Source organism: Bison bison, unplaced genomic scaffold (genome assembly GCF_000754665.1).
Source record: "Bison bison bison isolate TAMUID 2011002044 unplaced genomic scaffold, Bison_UMD1.0 scf7180017864533, whole genome shotgun sequence".
Lineage (NCBI taxonomy): Eukaryota > Metazoa > Chordata > Mammalia > Artiodactyla > Bovidae > Bison > Bison bison.
In genome coordinates this window covers 12,840,340-12,863,638 of record NW_011495082.1, presented here as the reverse complement: position 1 = coordinate 12,863,638, position 23,299 = coordinate 12,840,340, and the positions used below count along the sequence as shown (strand labels likewise).

Sequence of the window (23,299 nt, the reverse complement as noted above, 5' to 3'; positions counted from 1 at the left end):
CCCGGGGTCGGGGGGTGGGCGGCGCAGGCTGAAGGGAGCCGAGCGGCGGCGGAAAGCGCAGGGAGGGAGGTTTCCATGCTCCGCTCGAGTCCGGCTTGGAAAACTTAGCCGGAGGAAAGCGGCCGTGGAGAGGCCGGGGCGGAGGACGGGCGCCGCGGCGAGGGCGACGGGATGAGGGGAAGCGGCGGCCTCGCGCCGTGTGGAGGGCCGGCGGGGGCCGCGGGCGCCCGGGAGCCTCACGGAGCGTGGAGGGTCTCGGCTTGAGGACTCGACCGCGCAAAAAGGAAGACGGGGAGGAAAAAGGAAGTTAGAAAGTACCAGAGAAAAGCCATTTTGAGGGGGGCAAACGTGAAAGGTGAAAAGGAAAGAAGGAAAAGTGAACTTTTGTTTTTCCTCAGCGAAGAGAGACTTTCGGGAAAGAGAGGCAGTTTGCTAGAGTGCCCAGATTTTTTTTTTTTTTTTTTAAGACCTGATCGTTTTAATAGGGAAGCTCTCTGGCCCGGTGGCCTTCATCTTTAACGTGAGGAACGAGTGTTGCGTGAAATAATTTTTTTAAGGGGGGAGGGGGTTTAACAGTTTGCTGCCAAGTCGACGGGACTCTAGTCCCTGGGGAATGAAAAACCGCGATCTCAATGCAGAGTTTGCGGTAATCGAGTTGGCAGCAGCCTGTTTCCCCCTCTTTTTTTTTTTTTTTTTCTTGCGGAATGGAAATAATCGTAGGAGTCAGTTTTGTGTGCTCATGTCGGAGGGGCAGCTCTGCTCTCAGTCGCCCGTCTCGGTCGGTACTTTCTGGCTGGGGAAGGATCTGACGTCTCCTTCCCCCCGCTTCTTCCTCTCCCTCCCCTGCCAGAGATCTCCTTTGTTTATTCGTCGTTGGCTTGTAGGTGACTCTCCAGTGTTGTGCTGGTATTTTGAAAGGTGGAAATGTTGGCTCTTTAGTCTGCGATTTCTGCCCCGTACCCTTTTACTTAAAAAAAAAACAAAAAACACAGTGTTTATCCTATACCTTTTTTTCCCCCTCCAGTAGAATCTCTGCACGTCCGAACTGGATACATATTGTATTATTGAAACAAAACTCTACTATTTAGTTTACCGGTAAATGTGAAAGAACACGTTTATTTTGATATGTACTTTTTTTTTTTTTGGCACAGATTATGTGATACACTTTTTACTATCCTGTTCTTATGTGAGCATTTTCAAAACTTCCTCACTCTAGTGTATGAAGCCCTTGGTGATAGGAATTAGTGCTGGATTAACAGTAACCTTCCTCCCCCCTCCCCCCGCCCCTCATTTATTTGTTTGACCAAATATCTATTAAGACTCCGTTTTTCTATATTTGGAACTTAGGTAGATGTTAGGTACTACCACTCTGCTTTAGTTATTTGGCCATAATGTGTGGTGTATACTGTACATACACAGTTGCAGTTGGTCTGAAAGTTCTGTCACTCCACAAGCGTTTTCATTTCTTCTGTCAAAAATAAGCAGTGGTGTGCTCAATTCTAATAAGTAGTCAAGAATGTAGTTAATAGAAGCCTAGGTATTTTGAGAAAAAGATCCCTACCCATTCCTTGCCACATCTAATCTAATTGGTTTAGGTAGATTAGTATAAATTCTAAATAGACTTCTTCAGTGTTTTTCTCTACAGGCAATTTTCTTCTCACTGAATTTTTTTTTTTTTTTAGGTGAGTCAAAAAGAGTCCTAGGAAACCTGTGAATGTTGAAGAAAATTCATCTGTGAATTTTTAATATTCAAAGAGGAGTCAGTATTTATACTCATCTTTTAAACTGGGAAGATTTATATTTTATTTTAAAACTTCTTGATATTTACAATGAATGGACACAGTGATGAAGAAAGTGTTAGAAACAGTAGTGGAGAATCAAGGTAAGCATGTTATTACCAAGTATTTATTATGACAACAATTTAAAACTTATGTGACTGTAATTTTTAGCTTTTCTAATAGGTGGCAGAGTTTTCAGATCAGATTCACTCTTACCTTTCCACACAGTAAAAAAAAGTTTCTAATAAATGATGCTTTGTTGAAAATACAGATTTTAACTATTTTTTCCATTGAGATACACAAAGGAAAATTTAGGTGTAGAAAAATTGGGATACTTAAATCTCTTTGAAGGTTTATATTATTTGGTTTAATAATTGAAACTAGAGCAAGTAAAAGAAGACATTTAAATTGATTTGGCTGTTATCTGCATTTTCCAAATAAAAGGAATAAGAATTTCTTTACTTATTTTTTTCTGGCATTTTGTCTTCTATATGTGTGCTGTCCAGTGTAATAGTCAGTACCCATATGTGGCTATTTAAAAATTACAAAATGTTTCAAAATTCAGTACTCAGTCGCATTAAACACATTTCAAGTGCTGAAGAGTCACACATGGCTAGTGGCTACTGAGATGGAGAGACCAGAATAGAAGACATTCCTATCACTGCAAAGGTTGTTTTGAACATTTCTGTCCTGTATATTTGTTAAAGTGTTGCTGCAGCCCCCCCCACCATTGGTTTTTCAAATTTGAGTTTTAATTATATATGAATGAGTTAAGAATTCTTATTTGGGCCATGTCTTTGCAAAGAAGATAGGATTTATCAGAGTAAGCAACCTTAAGGTATTTTAATGTGTAAGAAATGCAAAAACCTTTAAAATTCTTCTGTAGCGCCCAAATTTTAAGTTACTGGCTATATTTATAATACAATCCATGTAGTTATATAGACTTATCATATAGGGAGATCAAGAATATGGATATTGGGGTCAGACTGCCTGATTATTTACCCAGTTGTACTTATTAGCTTTGTGAATTATGGCAGATTTTTTAACCCTCTCTGAAGCTTTGGGTTTTGTACTTAATAGGCATTATAGTATTATTTATCTTATTTGAAGTTGACGAATAAGTGAGATGCTGTATTTAAAGGTCTTAAAATATTTCCTGATACAGAGAGCACTCCAAATTAGCATCACATTTTTTATAACATAGAATAGTACATAACTGAAACATTAATTACCGTAATGGAGAAATGTGAAGGACAAGGAACAGGAAACCCTTGGCAGTTAAGAGGGCTTCAGAAAAATGTTGGGTAGAAAATAAAGCAGTGGTATATGTATTTGACCTGAGGCTTGAGGTTTTCTGGTTTTGCTGGGTGTACTTTATCAGTTTGAAAGGCAGATTGTTTGAATAACAGGAACATCATAGAAAAAATGGAGCAGTTATGGAAAGCAGAATTATTTAGTAGGACAAGTATTGGTCTTAGGAGTTAACACACCCTGAGTTGACACTGTCTCTGTGCTAACTTAAGTTCTCTGAATGATTTCTGAACTGTAAAATAAGAGTCGAATGGAATAATGTTGAAGTATCATTCTGCTACTTAATATACAAAGTATTTAACAATGTAGTGTAACTGGAAGGACCAGAGTTGAGGGGTTAAAGTAGAAAACCTTTGAATTTCAGCTTTGATTCAAATCTCTACAGGTGAACTGACTGTAGTAAGTGAATAGGAGAGTCACATTGTCCACATTCTCTTATTCATTAGTGAACAATGAAATGGTTAATAGGTAGAAGTATCTAGAGGAAACACAGGAGCCTAACTACCCGTGAAATAGGAAATAAGACTCTTGAGAGTAAATTTTCTAGTTGAGTATGTAGAGAGATCACATACTTAACACATACTGAACCCTTGCCTCTTCCAATAATTCTGTGTATTTTGCCGTTGTATGTAAAGTAAAGGGGGAGTAGTGAATAAAATTTGATATTGTAGAGATGACAAAAGTTAAACCCTGTAAAGTCAGATTTACCTAAAGGAATTTTTGCAGTGCATACTCATTTTAAATAATCGCAAAGTATATTCTCTAATTTATTCTGAGTCATTATTTCTACCATATATGTTTTATGTACTTCTGAGAATTATGGCTGTCAAGTTATCTAGTTGTTGCAACAAACTACCGTGGTGTTTATCAGTAGAAGGGAGACCTGCCTATGTTTTCCTTTCATTTTCTTCCTTACTGCTGTTATGCTGTTATGTCACTTTGCTTTGCTTTACTGTTGTTACTAAGCCTCAGGGCCCCCACACCAAAAGTTTTCATAACGAGGCAGTACAGAGGAGGGAGATTGTGCCTAGTTAAGAGTGATGAAGTGAACTATATAGATGCAGGGAGTTTCTTGCAAAAAACAGAAGTTACCATAACTATGAATATTAATATAAAATGATGAAGGGAGAAATACTTTTGCTTTTAAAATCAATATATGTTATACAATTTGATTGTTATTGGCTAGAAGTTTTTACATGTATTTTTGCTTCAGAGTTCCTCTTTTCCTTTGTTGAAATTTATGAAATGAAGTAGAATTAAGCAAGAAGTTGTTTGGCATTTTTAGTTGGTATAATTAACTTTCTACTCAGAAGTGTTTGCTTCTTTTCATGTGAAAACCTTTCTGTAACCATTGACAGAAAGGAAGAAGAATACACAGGAGAATGTCTGTTTGGCTATGTTATAACTGACAGTTTTGAAACTTATTTACGAAGAAATGTGGGTCAGGATGCACCTGTACCTCAGTTTCAAGTTAGGGCAAAGTTTGTTGTATAACTGAAGTTAAGCTTTCTGAAGATAACTATTGAAAGATTTCAAAGCATCAGTTCTCAGCTATGTGGATTTGTTATTTGGAATGAAATTTAGACACTTTTTATCTTAAGGTTACCTATAATGATGATTTGCTCCACAGATAGATTTGTGGGTAAAGACCAGAAATACATAGTTACATTTTGCTGATTTTTGGATGATTGATAAATGTTTAATACTCAGAAGAATTTCTCTGCTTGCCTACAGATTAGATTTTCAATAATGTAAAGTTGTTCATGTAAATTTGAGGATTTATTTTAATCACTTTATATAGTATGCTCATGAAAAATTATTAGATTGAAGGAAATTTTAGTGATGTGTTATGATGGTCTTAACTACTTAGAATTGATCCAGAGCTGATAACTATAACTACGTTATAGCTATGTAATGTTGAGCTGGTTCTAAAAGAATTCTTTTCTTTTTTAATTGTATTTATTTGTTATCTTTGGCTGCACTGGGTCTTTGGTGCTGTGTGCAGGCTTTCTCTAGTTGTGAGTGGAGGCTGCTCTTTCATGCTGTGTGCAGGCTTCCCGTTGTGTTGGCTTCTCTTGTTGTGGAGTATGGGCTCTAGGACGTGCAGGCTTCAGTGGCTGTGGTGTGTGGGCTCGGTAGCTGGTGCACAGGTTTAGTTGCCCCTCAGCATGTGGAATCTTCCGTGACCAGGGATGGAACCCACGTCCCCTGCATTTGCAGGTGGATTCTTAACCATTGGACCACCAGGGAAGTCCAAGAATTCTTTACCTTGATATAGTGTACCTTTTTATACCATTCACAGTGTTTGACTTAATAAACTTATAAATACGTTTTAAATGTATATGTGTGTACACTTTACATTAGAGGAACTCTGTTACAATTAAATTTCCTTGGCTTATTCAAAATATTGTCATTGTTTTATGCTTCAAGAATCTTTGGATCTCAACTTTTAAAAGTGTTTCCTCAGTAGGAAATATGATCAATGGAAATATTTTAAGTGAAAATCTCAGTTTTAGAAATTCAGAATCTCTCAAAGACTTTTTAGAGGCTTTGAGAAAAAAGCCAGGTTAGTCTAAATGACCTGTTAAATTTAAAGAACACCAAGTCAAAGTTAATTTGAACACAAGGCCACATATCTCACCAACTATCTGTTAGTGTCTTATTAAAGACTTCTATGGGATGCCATTTTTGTAAGCATTGCTTTTATGTATACACATACCAGAAAGATTTGTTGCCATCAAAATAAGTTTTTATAAATGAATTTGAATAATTTTTAAAGGCAATAAAATCGTGTTTCCTAAGCTTACTTTGAAGTTATCTCAGTGTTTTTTAAAAAAGGATGTTTATTCTTAAATTTCGAAAGTTTGTGCCAAAGAAGCATTTTAAGGAAGACAGGAAAATGTGCAATCACAAAGCCAGAATGGTTTGCAATCCTTGCGTTAAACCGATTTTTGAAATTAACTATGATGTCATTAATTGGGCTTCTCTAGTGGCTCGGTGGTAAAGAATCCACCTGCCAATGCAGGAGACACTGGTTCGATTCTTGGGTCAGGAAGATCCCCTAGAGGAGGAAATGGCAACCCACTCCAGAATTCTTGCCTGGGAAATCGCATGGACAGAGGAGTCTGGCCGGGCTGCAGTCCACGGGGTCACAAAAGAATCGGACATGACTTAGCAACTAAACAACAACAACATTAATTGTAGGAAAGTATGACTCTTTGACGTCTCTCTCTCTTTTTTTTGCTAATCCCTATTGCTTGATTCAGTATGTACTTTTTTTTTTCCATCTTTTCCTACTAGTTTTTTTCCCCTCATGTGTCTGGTATGAGGGATATCTAGGGTACCATGTTGCATTAGTTGTTAACACACGCTGCTGAATCTCAGATCACCTCAGGTCATTTCGTAGGCTTTGAAAATTCAAACTGTTAGGAGTTTTGGTAATGTGTTTCTCTCTCTTCACCGAATTGACAGAACTTCTAAGGTTGTGCTTAATCTATATCACTTTAATGTATTTAGACTAATTTTTAATTGGCAAAGATAAGAGAATTGTGTGTGATTTGATTTTTAGTGATGTTACTTTTATTCTCATTGGTGTGAGATAATGTAGGAGCAAATACTGACGTGTAGTTGCCCCTTTTTTATGCTGCTTATGTCATTGCTTATTTAAGATACTAGTGACCTGTGGGTTATAGTTGGTACAGTTCTCTGTTGAAAAATATGAGTATTTGTGGTGACGATATAAAAAATTGTTGGAGAAAACTTTTTTTACATTTTTTATGAAAAAGTTTAAAACATTACAGAAGTAAAAATGTTGTAGTTCCAGTTGTGGTTCTTGGTCTAGCAGCATTAACATCACCTGGGAGCTTGTTTTTTTTTTTTTTTTTAAAGTGTTATTTTATTTCCTTATAAGTTATATGCTTTTTCATTAGTGTGCATCATTTTGAAATAAGTATGCTATGTTCCTAGTCTATGGGTCAAGAACCATGGCATCAACAAGGACTTCTACTATAGACAAATACACCAAAAAGAGGTTCTCAAACGGGCAGCAGTAATTGTCTCAAACCTGTTTAGCCTAACTGATTAATGATGCAGTATAATGTTCAACCTTGGGTCCCATCCCAGACCTACTGAATCAGAATTTCCTTTTAATAAGATTCCCTGGTGATTTGTATTTATATTAAGTTTGTATGTATTATATATGAAGCTGTTTGCATGGGGTCATTTACCACCTTTGTTACTTGTTATTGTTGATGTTATTACACATGCGTCCTATTTTCTCAGAACCCCCAGATAGCTGTGTCATAAGCCATGCAAGCAAGAAGCAGGGTACATTTCATTTCTCTAGAAGCAATAATAATGGCAGCTGATAATTATTGAGCTCTTACTCTGACTGAGCCATGGTGTATGTACATAGTGCATTACATGAGTTTATCCTAACTCATCCTTCCAAAACTCCTGTGATGTATACAGTACTGTGATTCCCACTCTCCAGAAGGGGAAACCAGATTTATAGCCACTTTAAAGTCTTAAAAACAAAACAAAACCCAGCAACTATTAACTGAATTCTGGACTTTAGTTGGATTTTATTGGTTTTTCAATTAATGCCGCCTTCTTATTCCAGATTAAATCCAGGATACCATGTTGCATTTAGTTGTTAACTTTCCCCAATGTTCTCTCATCTGTGAAAGTTTCTAAGTCCTTCCTTAATTTTTTCTATCAGTCTTGAGAACTACTGGCCAGGTCTCCTGTAGAATGTTCCCCAATTTGAATTTCCCTGATTTTTTTTATTAGGTTTAAAGGTTAAAATAGGGTTATCAGTTTTTAGAGAGAGTGTCAGTGGAGATGAAATGCTCTGCTCATCACATTATATCGGGAGCATAATATCCACTTGTTGTTACTGATGATGTTAATTAACCTTTATCACTTGGCCAAGATAGTGTTTGCCAGGTTTCTTCACTATAAATTTACTGTTTTTCCCTTTCCATTCTATATTCTTTGGAAGTAAGTCACTATGTGTAGCCCACTCTCAAGGGATGTGGTAATTGGTCGGGTGGGTGAGAATTAAGTTCTGCCTCCTCCTGGAAGGGAGTATCTGCTGTGCTTAGTCGCATCTAACTCTGTGCGACCCAATAGGAGTAGCTCACCAGGCTCCTGTGTTCCTGGGATTCTCCAGGCAAGAATACTGCAGTGGGTTGCCATGCCCTTATCAGGGGATCTTCCCAACAACCCAGGGATCGAACCCAGGTCTCCCACATTGCAGGCAGATTCTTTACCGTCTAAGCTACCAAGGAGGGAGTATCTACTATCTACCTAATATTAAATGGAATTCTTCTATAAAGAAGTAATTTCTCCCTCATTAATTCCATTATCCACTTAAATAACCATGGACATGTATATTTTATACTTTGAATTATAATCCAGTAAGTATTTTACTGCTCAAATTGTTTTAGCCTTGCCCTTTGGGAATGCTTTCAAGTTGTCTTCTGTATTCATTTTATACCCTCCCATTCTTTTGTCCTAGAATCAGCCATTTCCCCAAAGAGCCCTGGTTCCTTATTATTGGAGAAGAGGATGTTAGAAACCACGATTTGGGTGCTGAGTTGCTTCTCAGGTGTCACTGCTTCTAGGCCCTCTCAGTAGACAGAGCAGACAGAGCTAGGTTATACCAATCCATGTATGTTTATATATGTTAAACCATGTGTGTTTATAGTTGCTTCTATATCTGTCCATCTGTGTGCATAGTAAGATAAACATGAATTAGGACTGTTGTCTCCAACTCTGATCCTAGACACAGGATTCATCCTAACCCTCCTTTCTTGTACCTTTGTAACTTCCATCTGTAGTAAAAACCTTGCTCCCACTGTCTACCATCCACCATGCATACATTCTAACCTTAGTATACAAATGAAGTACTGAATAGTATTTTTAGGCCATACCCCCAGAAGAAGCAAATTTACCAGGCAAAATACAATAGCTTGTGTATGGTTCCTATTGTATATAGCCTTACGGTTTCAAGTCAGAGCACTCTTTTCCAAACTTTTTATTCAAGTTAGCTTTGCTCTTGTTTATCCCCTTCAGTGGGCTTTCCGTGTGGCTCAGCTGGTAAAGAATTCAACTGCAATGCGGGAGACCTGGATTCGATCCCTGGGTTGGAAAGATCCCCTGGAGAAGGGAAAGGCTACCCCCTCCAGGATTCTGGCCTGGAGAATTCTGTAGACTGTATAGTCCATGGGATTGCAGAGTCTGACACAACTGAGCAACCTTCACTTTCATCCCTTCAGTGTGGTTATGTCATAAATTTGTAATAAAGTTAGAGTTATCAGTTTACATTTCATCCTCAATTACATGGGTTTCTGTTTGAAACTTGTATATGTTACATTTACTCTGTGATGTATAGTTTTATGGGTTTTGACAAATGCACAGAATCATTTATCCTCCACCCCAGTACTGTACAGAATGATACCTTCACCCTAAAACTTGGCCTGTGTGTCTGAGGTCTACTGAATCAGAAATTTCAATTAAACTAAATTCCCAAGGAGATGTATGAGCATATCAAATTTATACACAAAGATATGAAACTGTTAACCTGGAGTCATTTAGTTTCATTTAGTTTTGAAATTATAAATTAAGTTGAAGAAAGATTATTTTGATCTATAAGTAAGAATGGAATGAAGTGAAGTGAAGTGAAAGTCACTCAGTCATGGCCAACTCTTAGTGACCCCATGGACTGTGCAGTCCATGGAATTCTCCAGGCCAGAATACTTGAATGGGCAGCCTTTCCTTTCTCCAGGGGATTTCCTCAACCCAGGGATTGAACCCAGGTCTCCTGCATTGCAGGCAGATTCTTTACCAGCTGAGCCACCAGGGAAGCCCAGTAACCAAGTTTAAATACACAATCAAGATGCAGACTCATGATGTTGTATAGACATGCAAGTGAGGTAAAAGAAAAAGAAATTGGGCAAATTACTGGAGTGAGGAGATGGGCTGTGTGGGAAGTTTTTATGGAGTTTTGAAACTTCTGTAATCTTAACAGTGACCAGAAATGCTGTGATTTGAAAAGGAAAGAATAACAAATGGTGTATTTTAAGTAAGGTGGAGAGGAAGGTTTTCACAAGGATCAGGGTCCCCCCAATAAAGAAGTGCAAGTTCCCTAGAACAGAGAATGTGTTGGACATCTTAGCTTTCAGTTCTTTACCCTGAGGTTTGTTTATTGTCACACGGAATTTTTTGTATAGTTTAGTCCTGAGTGGAAGGAGGATAAAAGAAAGCCTAGCTGAATAAACACTACATGTATTAAGAGACATCCATGAGGAGGGACTGTATTTTCCATATGAATGAACTGGTTAGACCTACTGGTTTCAGAGAGACTCTAGATATCTCTTGTAGCAGAATTAAGTTCTTACGTTTTAATGACTGAGAAAATAGCTGTTTATAATTACAAATACATTATCTATCATTGTGATATGAGGGGACTGCTCGGAAGCCTACTCTAAATAAATGTTTAACTGAATTTGAAAGTTTCTTCGCTGTGGATAGGTTGAGATCTCAGTGATTGAGGTTAAAGTGCAGAGACACATAGTTGTGGCCAAGCAGTACTGGCTTATGGGATCCACTGTTGACAGTGCCGGAGCTGTAGCATAAGCGCAAATGTGGTGGAGAGCTTTTTCCTTAATGAAACCATTCCCATTAGCTGTTTCACATCTCTCCTGTCACTGCATTTAGAAATACAGTTCTCTACTCAGATGGTTATTTAGTTTGGATTATTGAGCAACTACTATGTGATGTTAAAATTTGAGATTTTTTTCTAAAGCTTAAAGTTGAGAAAGAGAACGTTTGAGTTGGGTATGGTAAATACAAGGAGAGTTTGCAACTCTTCAAAGGTAGAAGACAGGGAAGTTTGATCATAAAACAAATGGTTAATCTGTATATCATCAAGCCCAGTATCAAAATGAAGTTTTGTGGGTTTTGTTTATTTTTGAATTCTCATTTAAAACCCTGGTAGATTTAAATTTTATGCATGTTAAATGTCTTTGTAATGTGACTTTTATGGTGGTAAAGATGTTTTGACAGACTTTGGCAGAGTCCCATGGACTACAAGGACATCCAACCAGTCCATTTTAAAGGAGATCACTTCTGGGTGTTCTTTGGAAGGAATGATGCTAAAGCTGAAACTCCAGTACTTTGGCCACCTCATGCGAAGAGTTGACTCATTGGAAAAGAGTCTGATGCTGGGAGGGATTAGGGGCAGGAGGAGAAGGGGACGACAGAGGATGAGATGGCTGGATGGCATCACCAACTCGATGGACGTGGGTTTGGGTGAACTCCGGGAGCTGGTGATGGACAGGGAGGCCTGGCATCCTGGAGTCCATGGGGTCTCAAAGAGTCAGACAAGACTGACTGAGCGACTGAACTGAACTGAAAGAGTAATTTTTTATACCCAGGAAATACAGTGTTACAAGACAGTACATTATGCTGAAGAACTTTTATGTAAAGGAGTGGGGCTGATGGAAAACAGTTAGATTAGTCTAAATTCCCTCAGAGAAGATGGTTCATCTTTCTGTGCTCTGTGTGTGCTCGGTCATTGTTTGACTTTTTGTGACCTCCATGGACTGTAGCCCACCAGGCTCCTCTGTTCCTGGGATTTCCCAAGAAAGAATACTGGAATGTGTTGCCATTTCCTTCTCCAGTAAATATCATTAAGTTTTGCCTACTGGTTATAATTATAAATAATAGGAGGGTTTTATCATATCAATAATATTATAACACATTTCATATGTGTTTTGTGAAATTATTGTAACTTTGACATCTATGTATACATAGTCTTGATTTCTAATCTGATTTCTGGATGCTTACTAGAGAAACTTTTGAGTTTACTGTCTTTATCTCAGATTTAGCATAACTAAACTTGATCATCTTTGAAATTAGTCTTGCTAAATGTTATCTTTCTTAGCATCTATTTCTGGCAGTTTTATTCTCATTTATTCAGTTAGAAACTTTAAGAATAATACTGTACTTTGAGTGTACTTTCTGATAGAATTTTTTTGGGGTTGGTAATGTAGAATGCTAAAAGGAGCTGTTGTGTTTGTCCTTTAGTCCCTAACAAAGGCGTTAACTGGTTTTCAGACCCATGGGGATGAATGCTTCACAGATTTTCTCAAATTTTGATAATTATTTTATGGCCTGTCGTAAAGGATTTGGAGGATAACATTTTAATACAATGTAATTTTATAGAACTTAAAGGTGGTCTGATCTTAGCATCTAGGTGAACCCTTCTCATTTTTAAGTGACTTATTCTAGGCTAATATATTGTAAATAGTGAGTTGAAACACACATTAGAGTATCATAATTGGATTTTTAAATGAAAGAATAATGTAAGCTAGTAATGTTCTTTTGTAGAATATTATTTCATCAAACTTTTGTTATGTTGCATGTGTGCACTGCATCAGTATATAAAATGTATTATGTAAGTCATGCCCCCAAAAGTTTGAAAGCCTTTGACTTCTAATTTTAAAAAAAAAGAATTTTTTAAGTACTCAATATCTGCTAATTTCCATATTGTTTCTCTAGGCCTGTTGAAGTGGATAATGGTCTATAAAAATAACTACAGGCCCCAACTTAATGAATTCCAGGATGTAGTTAGAAGAGAGATACATGTATAAGCATAATTGTGATATTGTGAAGGAATTATTAGTAACATATGAGCAAAATATTGTGAACACATGGGCTGGAGCAATGACCTATCCCTGGAGATATTGGAGAGGGTTACATGAAGGATAGGATATTTTTGAGTAATCTTAAAGAGTGAGAAATTTTATCGGTTGCTTCAGAGAGGAAGTGTTTTCTAAAGGGCAAGTGTGAGAATACACCAGTAGCCAGCTCTGAAGTTGCTCCCTCTCTGAAGCCTTACCCCTAGTCTCATTTGCCCTACCTCCAGTTCCTCCATCAGGAACCAGTACATCCTTATATCTTGCCCTCCCTGCCTCCCCAACTTTGTCCTTATCTCTCTGATTTCTCAAGTTTTACTTTTCCCATGGCATTTTGTCCTTACTAGAAACTCTTGCTCAATACATGTTAGTTGAAGAGATGAACAAATGAATTCAAATTATCTGTGTACAGGTCTTATTTCAAAAAAGTTTTTTGCAAAAACATCATTGTAGCAAATCAGAGAACCAATTAAAGTGATATATACTAGAGTCTTCAGAGCCCAGGGTTTCAAAAATGTTACTTTTCTTTTTCAATAATTAAACTATTATCAAGTGACTAAGCTCTACCCCTTGACATTACTCAGGTGCTCTGGCTAGTGGGACAGCTTTGTTAATATGTAACATACAGCTTATCTTGCCCCAGTGATTGCCAGCAAGAAGATGGATGGGAGTGGGGCGGGTATAAGGCAAACCAGTTAATGCTTAAGGCTAAGGTGTAAAAATTTCACATCACTTCTAGCTGTAATCCCTTGGCCAAAACCTGTTCACATGGCCACACCTAGCTGAAAGACATACTGGGAAATCTTTAGCTGGGTGGACGTGTGCCGTTTTACACTGGAGTGCCAGTTATGTAATACCAAAGGGCAAGCCAGTGGATGCTAGGTAAGTGAGGGGGGCAAGCAGACAGCATACATATGGCACACAAAGGATTTTTATTTTAAAACAGTTTGTATCATCCTAAGAATTTAGTGGCTTTCATTTTTCTGAATTTTCTTTCAATTCTTCATAATATTAGTATTTGTTTCTTCACTTAGCCTTCTTTGAACCTCAGCTTTGTTATTTGAAAAGGAAAGGATGAGACAAGAATCCAGTGTTTGGTACATAGTACCAGTTAGTAATGACCATGTCTCCCCCCACCCCCCCACCCTTTTTTGTATTTTAAAAATCAATTTGTTTGAAAATGTTAGTATTTCTACAGGCTTCATTCATAGATAGTTTATGAATTTATACTTATAATTATGACAGTCCAGATAACACCTGAAACAAATTTTGAAGTAATGATTCTGATCTTGAACTCCAAAAAAAAATATCATTTTTTAAATTCTAAAATAGATATTAATATTGAGCTCCTGGAGAAGGCAATGGCAGCGCACTCCAGTACTCTCGCCTGAAAAATCCCATGGATGGAGAAGCCTAGTAGGCTGCAGTCCATGGGATCACTAAGAGTCAGACATGACTGGGTGACTTCCCTTTCACTTTTCACTTTCATGCATTGGAGAAGGAAATGGCAACCCACTCCAGTGTTCTTGCCTGGAGAATCCCAGGGATGGGGGAGCCTGGTGGGCTGCCGTCTATGGGGTAACACAGAGTCGGACACGACTGAAGTGACTTAGCAGCAGCAGCAGCATTGAGCTCCTAGTATAGGTCAGATATTATGCTTTACATTTTTTAAAGATCTTCACAGTAATCCTTAAGTATGTTTATTATTTCTGTGTGGTAGAAACCTAAGGCTTATCTAATGGGTGTTGTTGTTCAGTTGCTAAGTCGTGTCCGATTCTTTGCTACCCCATGAACTGCGGCACGCCAGGCCTCCCTGTCCTTCGCTATCTCCCTGAGTTTGCTCAAACTCATGTCCATTGAGTCAGTGATGCCATCCAACCATCTCACCCTCTATCACCCCCTTCTCCTCTTGCCCTCAGTTTTTCCCAGCAGAAAAATACGGGTGTACATATATAAATATAATGAGACAAAAAGGCTAGGAGGCTAGAAGAAGAAAAGTCGAATTTCAGAATACTGTCAAGTTTCGAATTTCCTCACAAATGTCTGTCAAAAAATTCTTTCAAAAACTCTCTGAAAGATGTCCTTTTGAATGTTTTTGATGTTAAAGCAGTAGTTAAGGTGGGTGGCAGAAAGGCATAAAGTGAGAATTTAGTGCAGGATACTTGTTCTTTAGAGTAGTAAATACAGTTTTTTAATTGTAAATACAGTTCTATTTATTGTAATTTAATATGTAAATTATTACTGTAAATGTCAGGCACACAATCCTCTATTATAATAATCTGTCTAAAATCCGTTACCTTCTGTTGATGTATCCTGTAACTTTTCTTCCCCTCCTCCCCAGAGTCTAATTTATCTAAATTCTACCAGTTTAAAAAAAGGGGGGGAATGGGGTATGTATTAGAAAGCAAATGTTTATTAGGAAAGAAAGACGTACATAAATGGATGCGTTCTTAAACTGAAATCGTTGATCCTAAGACTTTGATACAGGTAGTCTAACTTACATAGGATGTTTAAATAGTCTTTTTTCTTTTTCATTAGTGCTACTGTTTTTGTTTGTTATGAACATTTATTTGTTTGATCTTTCCTTGTGGTACAGGGCCTCTTACTGTGGTGCGTGGGCTCCGGAGCACGCAGGCCCAGTGATAGCGGGGTGTGGGCTTAGTCGTTCTACAGCACGTGAGGTCTTCGTTCCCTGACCAGGGGTTGATCCCGTGCCCCCTGCATTGATGGCATTGAGTCTTAACCACTGGACCAACCAGGGAAATTCCAGCTTTACTTTTGATTTTTCTATCTTTTCCAGGATTTAGCCGGGCTATTTCTTCTGTTGGTGATAGGAAAGCAGCTGTCTACTGTTACCCCTTTCTTAGAAGGTCATTATTTTATTCATTCTTCCTTTATGTTCCATTACAGACTAGTTTCCAATATCTGTGATAAAAAAGCTTATTTTTCTTTGTAACACAAAAGACTCTTTGTTTATTCACTTGAGAATACATCATTCTTAAGTACCCAGTATAGGTGTTAGTGTTTTCTTTAGTTCCCAGGATTGATTAGAGTATAAAGTTGAATATAAAGAAAAGGAGGTATTGGTATTCTGCACAGGTGGGGCTGAGCTAACATGGACTTGCACTCCAAAGCACTTCTACCCACAGACACATGAAAATGCTAAATAATACAGGGCAAAGGGGGGAAGAGTATATGTGCTGCTGAACTTTAGAGAAAGCTTTGACGTGCCAGGCACAGAAGGGGACTCAGAGCAGTAAATCCTGAGCAAACGTCACAACACAGGACATTTGGAAGGATACAGACTCTCCAGACAGGATGCTGGGGTTGGGATCAGAACTTAGTATGTGACTACAGAATTAAGTCTACTTATTGCTGGGTCCTTAGAAGGGTTGTCTCCTCTAAAAATGGTCTATAAAAACTGTGTGCCTTCAAGGACATTTTGTTCTTGTTGTGAGGATAAAATGGATTTCAGTACCAAAATATTTTGAAAGCTATAAAAAGGTATTAAAAATTTTGTCTTAATTGGAGCATAAATGAGAAACAGCCAAAGGGCCAACAGATAACATAAATGTATGAAGCTCTCCAGGTATAAGACATTTGTTTAGGGGAGGCAACTGGCTGAATTGGAGGTCAAATCCTTCATCAAAAGGAACCAGTGCTACTTAGATATAAACAATTGTGACCATGTGGGAAGTGGACCTAGTGTTTTCAGATCATCTGATTCTTAAAAAGAAAGCTGCTTCTTAAAATTATTTTCCCCCAAACACTTCTAATTAGATGACTTGGAGGAAGAAAAAACCCAAAAGAGAAAAGTAAAGACAGAGAAATCAGAAGTAAGAACAAGAAAGTTTCTATGGAAGACTTATGCTATTTTTGAAGAAGTAATGAGAAGGTGGTATTAACCATTTATTAATTCACAAATACATTTTCAGAGTACATGTCAGGTAGAGTGCCAGAAGGTAGGGATACAGTTGTTACTATAAACTGCAGTGCACATACTAGCTTATGTTCAGCGTGCACTCTGCCAGATACCATGCTGGGTGTCTAATGCAGTCCTGGGGGAGAGGTCTTGAACTAGGGACGAAGGTGGGACGGGGATTAACAAGTTTCCCAGGCCTATGAGGTGAGAAGGAAATGGCAACCCACTCCAGTGTTCTTACCTGGAGAATCCCAGGGATGGGGGAGCCTGGTGGGCTGCCGTCTATGGGGTCGCACAGGGTTGGACACGACTGAAGCGACTTAGCAGCAGCAGCAGCAGCATGAGGTGAGAAGGTGTGGCAGATTCAAAGACTGAAGGAAATTAGCGAGCCTAGGGTGCAGAATGAAGTGAAATGAAGTGAAGTCGCTCAGTCATGTCCGACTCTTTGCGACCCCATGGACTGTAGCCTACCAGGCTCCTCCCTTCACGGGATTCTCCAGGCAAGAGTACTGGAGTGGGTTGCCATTTCCTTCTCCAGGGGATCTTCCTGACCCAGGGATTGAACCCAGGTCTCCCGCATTCCAGGCAGACGCTTTAACCTCTGAGCCACCAGAGAGATGTTTAAGATAAATTGGAAAGGTAGGCAGAGGTCAGATTTTAATCATTTTATCCCAAGAACAAAGGTGAGCCATTAAAACCCCTTAAGGTGTGACCAAAGCCTCTGAGATGGGACCAAAGCATGCATAATTGTAAAGTCAGAGAGGGATATTCATTTTGATGTTTGTTTGTTTGAAAAGCATTTCTCAAAGCTAATCCATAGATACAGAATCATAACATTTTAGTTATGTGGAACTCATGAGGAAGTACACTGTAGATGATAGTGCGCTAAAGCTCCTAAAAATTTAACTTGAAAAAACAATTTAAAAATGGATTTAATGTCTTACTGAACAGAGTACTAATTTTTTGTGGTCACTCAAGTCATTAAAAACACTGATGTACCATAACCTTGGGAACATTGGGAAAAAATGTTGGCTTTTATACTAAAAGAATCTGTGCAGATGTGAATTTTGAGCACTTTCCCTCCTGTCAGACAGCTGGAAATGTTGGAGGCAAACAAGGGCCAAGGAAAGGGAGCATCTCCTAGCTGAGTCAGCCTGCTTGAGTAGCCTTCTGGGAAGTACAGCCCAACATTTCTGCTTATATCTCATTTGTTGAAACTTTTAGCTAATAGCCATACTTTGCTGCAAGGAGCTTGTGCTATACACTTTTTATACTGGGTGGACCTTAACCTTGAGATTTCTGTTACTAAGGAAAAGAAGACATGCTGAGTTAGGCGATCAGCAGTTTCTGAGGCAGCTGTTGGAGGCAGTTGGTTTTTAATCTCCCCTTGGTATTTTTACCTTTTCATATCTCTTAAGGAAAAGCTTTAGGTAGTTTTTATATTTCTACCTGTACCTTAGCCATTTTATTGACTGAATTTTTGATACTTTTATTTTCCATGCTACTGAATGTTTACTTACTTGCCTATTTCATATGCATTTGGCTTCTGCAGCTTTAAAACTTCCTCACCTTTGTAGCTTTTATTATTTAAATATGAGATTTCACAATATTGAATATTAGTGACCAAAACTTGTGGTGTTGGAGAAATTTTTTTTTATTAACATTTTAATTTTGAATTAATTTCAAATTATGGAAATGATGAAAGAATAGGTACAAGAACTTCATGTGTGTACTCTCTGCATGCACTGATTGTTAGCTTTTCCACTGTTCCCTTTTATCCTCACCCTTCATACATGTTTATATATATGTAATACATATTTTTCCTGAAGAGTTTAAGAGTAGGTTGCAAACATTATATCCATTTATGCATTAATACTTCAGTATGTGTGTGTATGTGTGTGTGTGTATATATAAAAGCCCAGGAATTCCCTTATATAAACCCTGTATAGTAGTTAAATCCAGGAAAATTTATGGTAATATACTCTAATGTTTAATCTGTATTCCAGTTTTGTCATCCCAGTCATCTTTCAGTACAGGGTTCTGTCTAAAATTGGATTTGGTTGTTACGTCTCTTTAATCTCCTTTAATCTGAAGCAGTTCTTCTTTGTCTTTCTTGACATAAGCATTTTGAAGGCTACATATAGGCTAGTTATTTTATAGAATATATTTCACAATTTAGATTTTACTTGTTTACTTATGATTTGATCCAAGTTATACATTCCCTACACTTGGGTCCCCTACCCTGGGCCTCTCCTACACTTGGATTCCCTGGCTGAAGGACTGTGTGAGTGACAATACATCTTTCACAAGGTGTCAAATCTGGAGGCTCATGATGTATGTCTGTCCCTATTGATAAAACTAGTTTTGATCACCAGGACAGGGTAGTATCTTTTTTTTTCCCCCACTGTAGTTTCTAATTTATCCATTAATATAGCTAATAAGCAATTTGTAAGAAGATACTTTGAGACTGTAAATATCTCATCAAAGCCTCCTCCCCGCCTCCCCCCACATTTAGCATCTTTGGTGGTTTTTGCCCAAATCACTGTTTTCTATGATGATTGCAACATGGTAGCTTTCCAGCACTACCACACTGTCCACATTACCAGCTGGCATTCAGAATTCTATCAGCCCTCCCCTGCCATCTGTCTTTCTCCCTGTCTACCTGTCGTCAGCACGGACTTGGGGATTCCTGTTTTATTTACTAGGTAATTATCTTTTACTGTTTGTTTTGATGCCCAAATCAGATTTAGCCAGTGGAAGCCCTTCAGATTGGCTCCTATATCGTGTTTTTTTGTTCTGTTTGTATTTAGTATTTTGCTTTTTGGCACAGCAAGCTTATTTAGTTTCATCTGGTACCTTCCCTGTCCCAGCCTTAGAATCTGCCATTTCCTAAAGGACACCTAGTTTACTAAAAGTGTGGATGTGTATTTTGGAATCAAGATCTGGGTGCTAGCTGATGATAAGTTTAAAACTTCAAAGGTGGTATATTTACATTGGTTGATAAATAGCAAATACGGTACACTGTCATAAATGCAAAATGATACATAGGGTTTTTTTTATATCATTGTGGTATCAAAGATTGGTTCATCTTTGAGGGACAGGTTGAAACTATGTTGTTTCTACAAAATGGAGAATATGCAGTTGCATAAAGGAGAAGGGAGTATATCTACTGTACACTGTTGTGCAGTGATCTCCAGGATACAATGTATATACAATGTGGCATCGATTATTTAAGATTATAAATAAGTTAATAATCATTTATGAAAGGGGAATATAAAAATACTCTTATTTATAATTTGCTTTTATCGATAAAGGAAAAATAAATGAAACTTAAAAAATAATTACTGTAGTGGGAGGAAGGTCATGATGTAGAGAAGATAAAAGATAAAAGCTAGATTTTGGATTTTAACTTTTGTACCTTTCAAATTGAATGTAAGTAAATAAATAAAGCAATGTTAAATCAAAGTGAATAAAAGCAGTTCCTAAAAATGAAGTAAAAGCAAATGACCCTAATTAAACAAAATTAGTGACCATACGGAAATAAACAATTTTAGTTGGCTTCAAAGCAATAGTTTAATAGTAAGGGTGAGTATTCCTGAAGGCCAAGAAGAATTGTGAAGAAATATTAACTTTTAGTAATCATATAATAATGATATTACTGTTTTGCAACTGTTATGTGTATTCTAAGATAAAGCAAATAAATGATTTTACTAGTGTCATTTGGAACGAAGAAACTGAACCCAAGTGATGGTATAAATAGAAAAATCAAAGAAGTAAAAGACCTACAAATTTAAATTGAAAATATTGGTATTAATCCTTAATACATTGTATCTAAAAATACACATATCCTAACTCATCTTATTAAAAAAAAACTTAAAAGCTATAACCAACCCATTCAGGTTGCAGTTTAATTTCTAACATAAACAGAAGCAAGGCTTTTTGATGAAATGCCTGAGTTACAATTTGACGCAAGAAATACACAAGATGAGCCTGGTTCATCTTGTCAGACCAGAAAGTGAGGAAGCTGTCAGAGACAACTTGAGGTCTTGTGAAAAAGATTCAGGAAGTAATAAAGGGTTTCCTCTTTGCTAAAGAGGGGACAGTTTGGGTATTAATGATGATGATGGATTGTTAAAACTCATCAAATAATTTCAATCCATGAGTTCATAGTGAGATTTAGAACATTACTGGTCTTCTTACCTTGAAAGGATGCTAGCAATTTAGCTCATTTTGAAAGCTGGAAAAGAAGGAAAATAAATGAAAATGCCTTTCCTGTATGAACTGTACCTCAAAGTTAACAAATATAATGAGGGAAAATTTCTCATTATATTAATAAGTATTCCACCTATTAGTGGAGAAATGATATAATGGGTAAGTAAAGAATGACAATATCACCATTTTACTGCCTTTAAATAAATAGTGAATGAGCTTGTGTAGGGCTTATGAAGAACTATGTAATGGAGGGATAAGGCTGAAAATAACATGAGCACACACATCAAACAACCTCACACAAAAAGAGACAACCAAACATTGTTTTTTTCTACTAGAGGTCCACAGCAACTTTTCAAACATGTTCTTGCCAAGGAAAACTGAATTAAGTCTGAGCCTCTAGGTCTGACAATTTATAAGAAACACAAGGGACAGAAAAATACGTCACATAATACCACAGAAGTGCAGTTAGTAAAATCTGGAAAGCAGGAAGCGTCTGTAGGAAAAACTGCCTAATTTATTCCACAAAATAAATTGCAGGGGAAAAAAATAATTTCATATTTAACATTACAAAAATGTGATTTTTTAAAAAATATGGTACTAGTTTTGTGGATGTTTAAAAATAGTGGAGTTTTTATTGTTTGTTTTTACATATAAGTACTAAACTATTTATGGATGAAATTTCAATATGTTTGAGATTATGTGTTTGTGGAAAGCTGGATTATTTGAAACAAAATTGTTATGAGTTGATAATTGTGAAGCTGGTTGATAGATAAATGGTTATTTGATTGCTCTTGTTTATATTTGAAATTGAGCATAAAAACAATCTTGAAAAGAAACTTTAATTTGAATTGCTGTTTTCTCTTTTAAATGTATTTTTTTTTACTTAATTTACCCTAAGAAAACTCTTTTATCTAAGTACCCATATGATGAGTTTTCTTTTGTAAATTGAAAACGATAAGGGAAAGAATTAAGTATTTTTAATAATCTTCTGCCTTATACTATTGGGCTATTGAGATTTAATATAATTCATAAGGATAACTTGTAAGTGGTATACAGATACTATATTAAAAAATCAGTGGTATTGGTTACTACCTAAATAAATAAAATGTTAATTAGACCTGAGAAATATTTTTATAGTCCAAATCTATTTGTGAATTTTATATAAGATATTATATCCGTAAGCATCTTTGATTTGTTTGCTTATGTATATATCCATCCACTCACCAAACATATGTTGAGCCCTTCATTTAGTGTTCAGCATACAAAGAACAAGTAAAAATTCCAGCACTCTAGGAACATATGGTAGAATACCAAAAAATAAAACAGAAACTACAGTGAATATTACATTATGTGCCTGTAGCTAAGATAGTAATAGGTACAGGATATTGTGGGAATACTGAGGTGAGATTTCCTGCTTTCATGTTGTGTGTGTGTGTGTGTGTGTGTGTGTGTGTGTGTGCGCGTGCGCGCACGCGCGTGCGTGGTGGTTGCTCAGTCACGTCCGACTTCGTGACCCCATGGACTGTAGCCCACCAGGCTCTTCTGTCCATGGGATTCTCCAGGCCAAGAATACTGGAGGGGGTTGCCATTTCCTTCTCCAAGGCATCTTCCTGACCCAGGGATCGAACCCTGGTCTCTAGCATTGCAGGCAGACGCTTTACCATCTGAGCTACTAGGGAAGCCTTCTATGGAAGCTTTAATGTTGGGTTGATTTGACTTTGGAGTCAGGAGAGATTTGTCAGAGAAGTATCCATGAAGTGAGGCTCAGGTAGAAATTATATAGTGAAAAAATCTTTAAAAAGGAAGTAATTGTGCAAAAGCAGAAAGTGGAAAGAGAAACTCACTTTCTGAGAATTACAAGTAGTATGCCATCACTAAAACTAAGGGTTTAGACGGGAAACTGGCTGGAGATAGGTTGGCAGAGACAGATTCCTGCACCTCATAGATGTTTTACTTTTGTTACAGAGCCACTGAAGACTTACCCATTTAGGGCAGGTTTGATTTTTATTTTGGAAAGAGCATATGCAACAGTGGGTTGAAATAGAACTACTTCATTACGGAGAGGCTTTTTACCTGTTTTTCCTCAGAATTTTATGTCCCACTGTTCTCCAATCCCCCAAACCTATATATATATTTATCTCTCAAGTGTTAGAATTTCCTTTTAAAATAAATTGTGTAAAACATTTGCATGGTTCAGAAATTGACAACTCATTTCAATCCTTGTTCCTTCTGCTTTCTTCTTTCCCCTCTCTTTGTAGGTAACCATTTTTAACTTAATTGTTTTATACACCATTATTGCTTTTGAAAAAAGCATAAGCAAATACGTGTAAACATTTCTCCCTTCATACACAAAGGAAGCATACTATAAATGC

The 23,299-nt window shown here is 37.3% G+C and overlaps 1 protein-coding gene across 2 annotated transcripts in view; it reads left to right on the top strand.

The window, feature by feature from the left end:
• CHD1 (chromodomain helicase DNA binding protein 1) overlaps window positions 1–23,299 on the top strand; it is a 74,819-nt gene that overhangs the window by 994 nt on the left and 50,526 nt on the right. For both annotated transcript variants that reach the window (XM_010831965.1, XM_010831964.1), the window contains exon 2: window positions 1,683–1,882. In XM_010831965.1, the coding sequence (XP_010830267.1) occupies window positions 1,830–1,882 (53 nt within the window). In that variant the 5' untranslated portion in view covers window positions 1,683–1,829. The remainder of the gene's footprint in view (window positions 1–1,682; window positions 1,883–23,299) is intronic.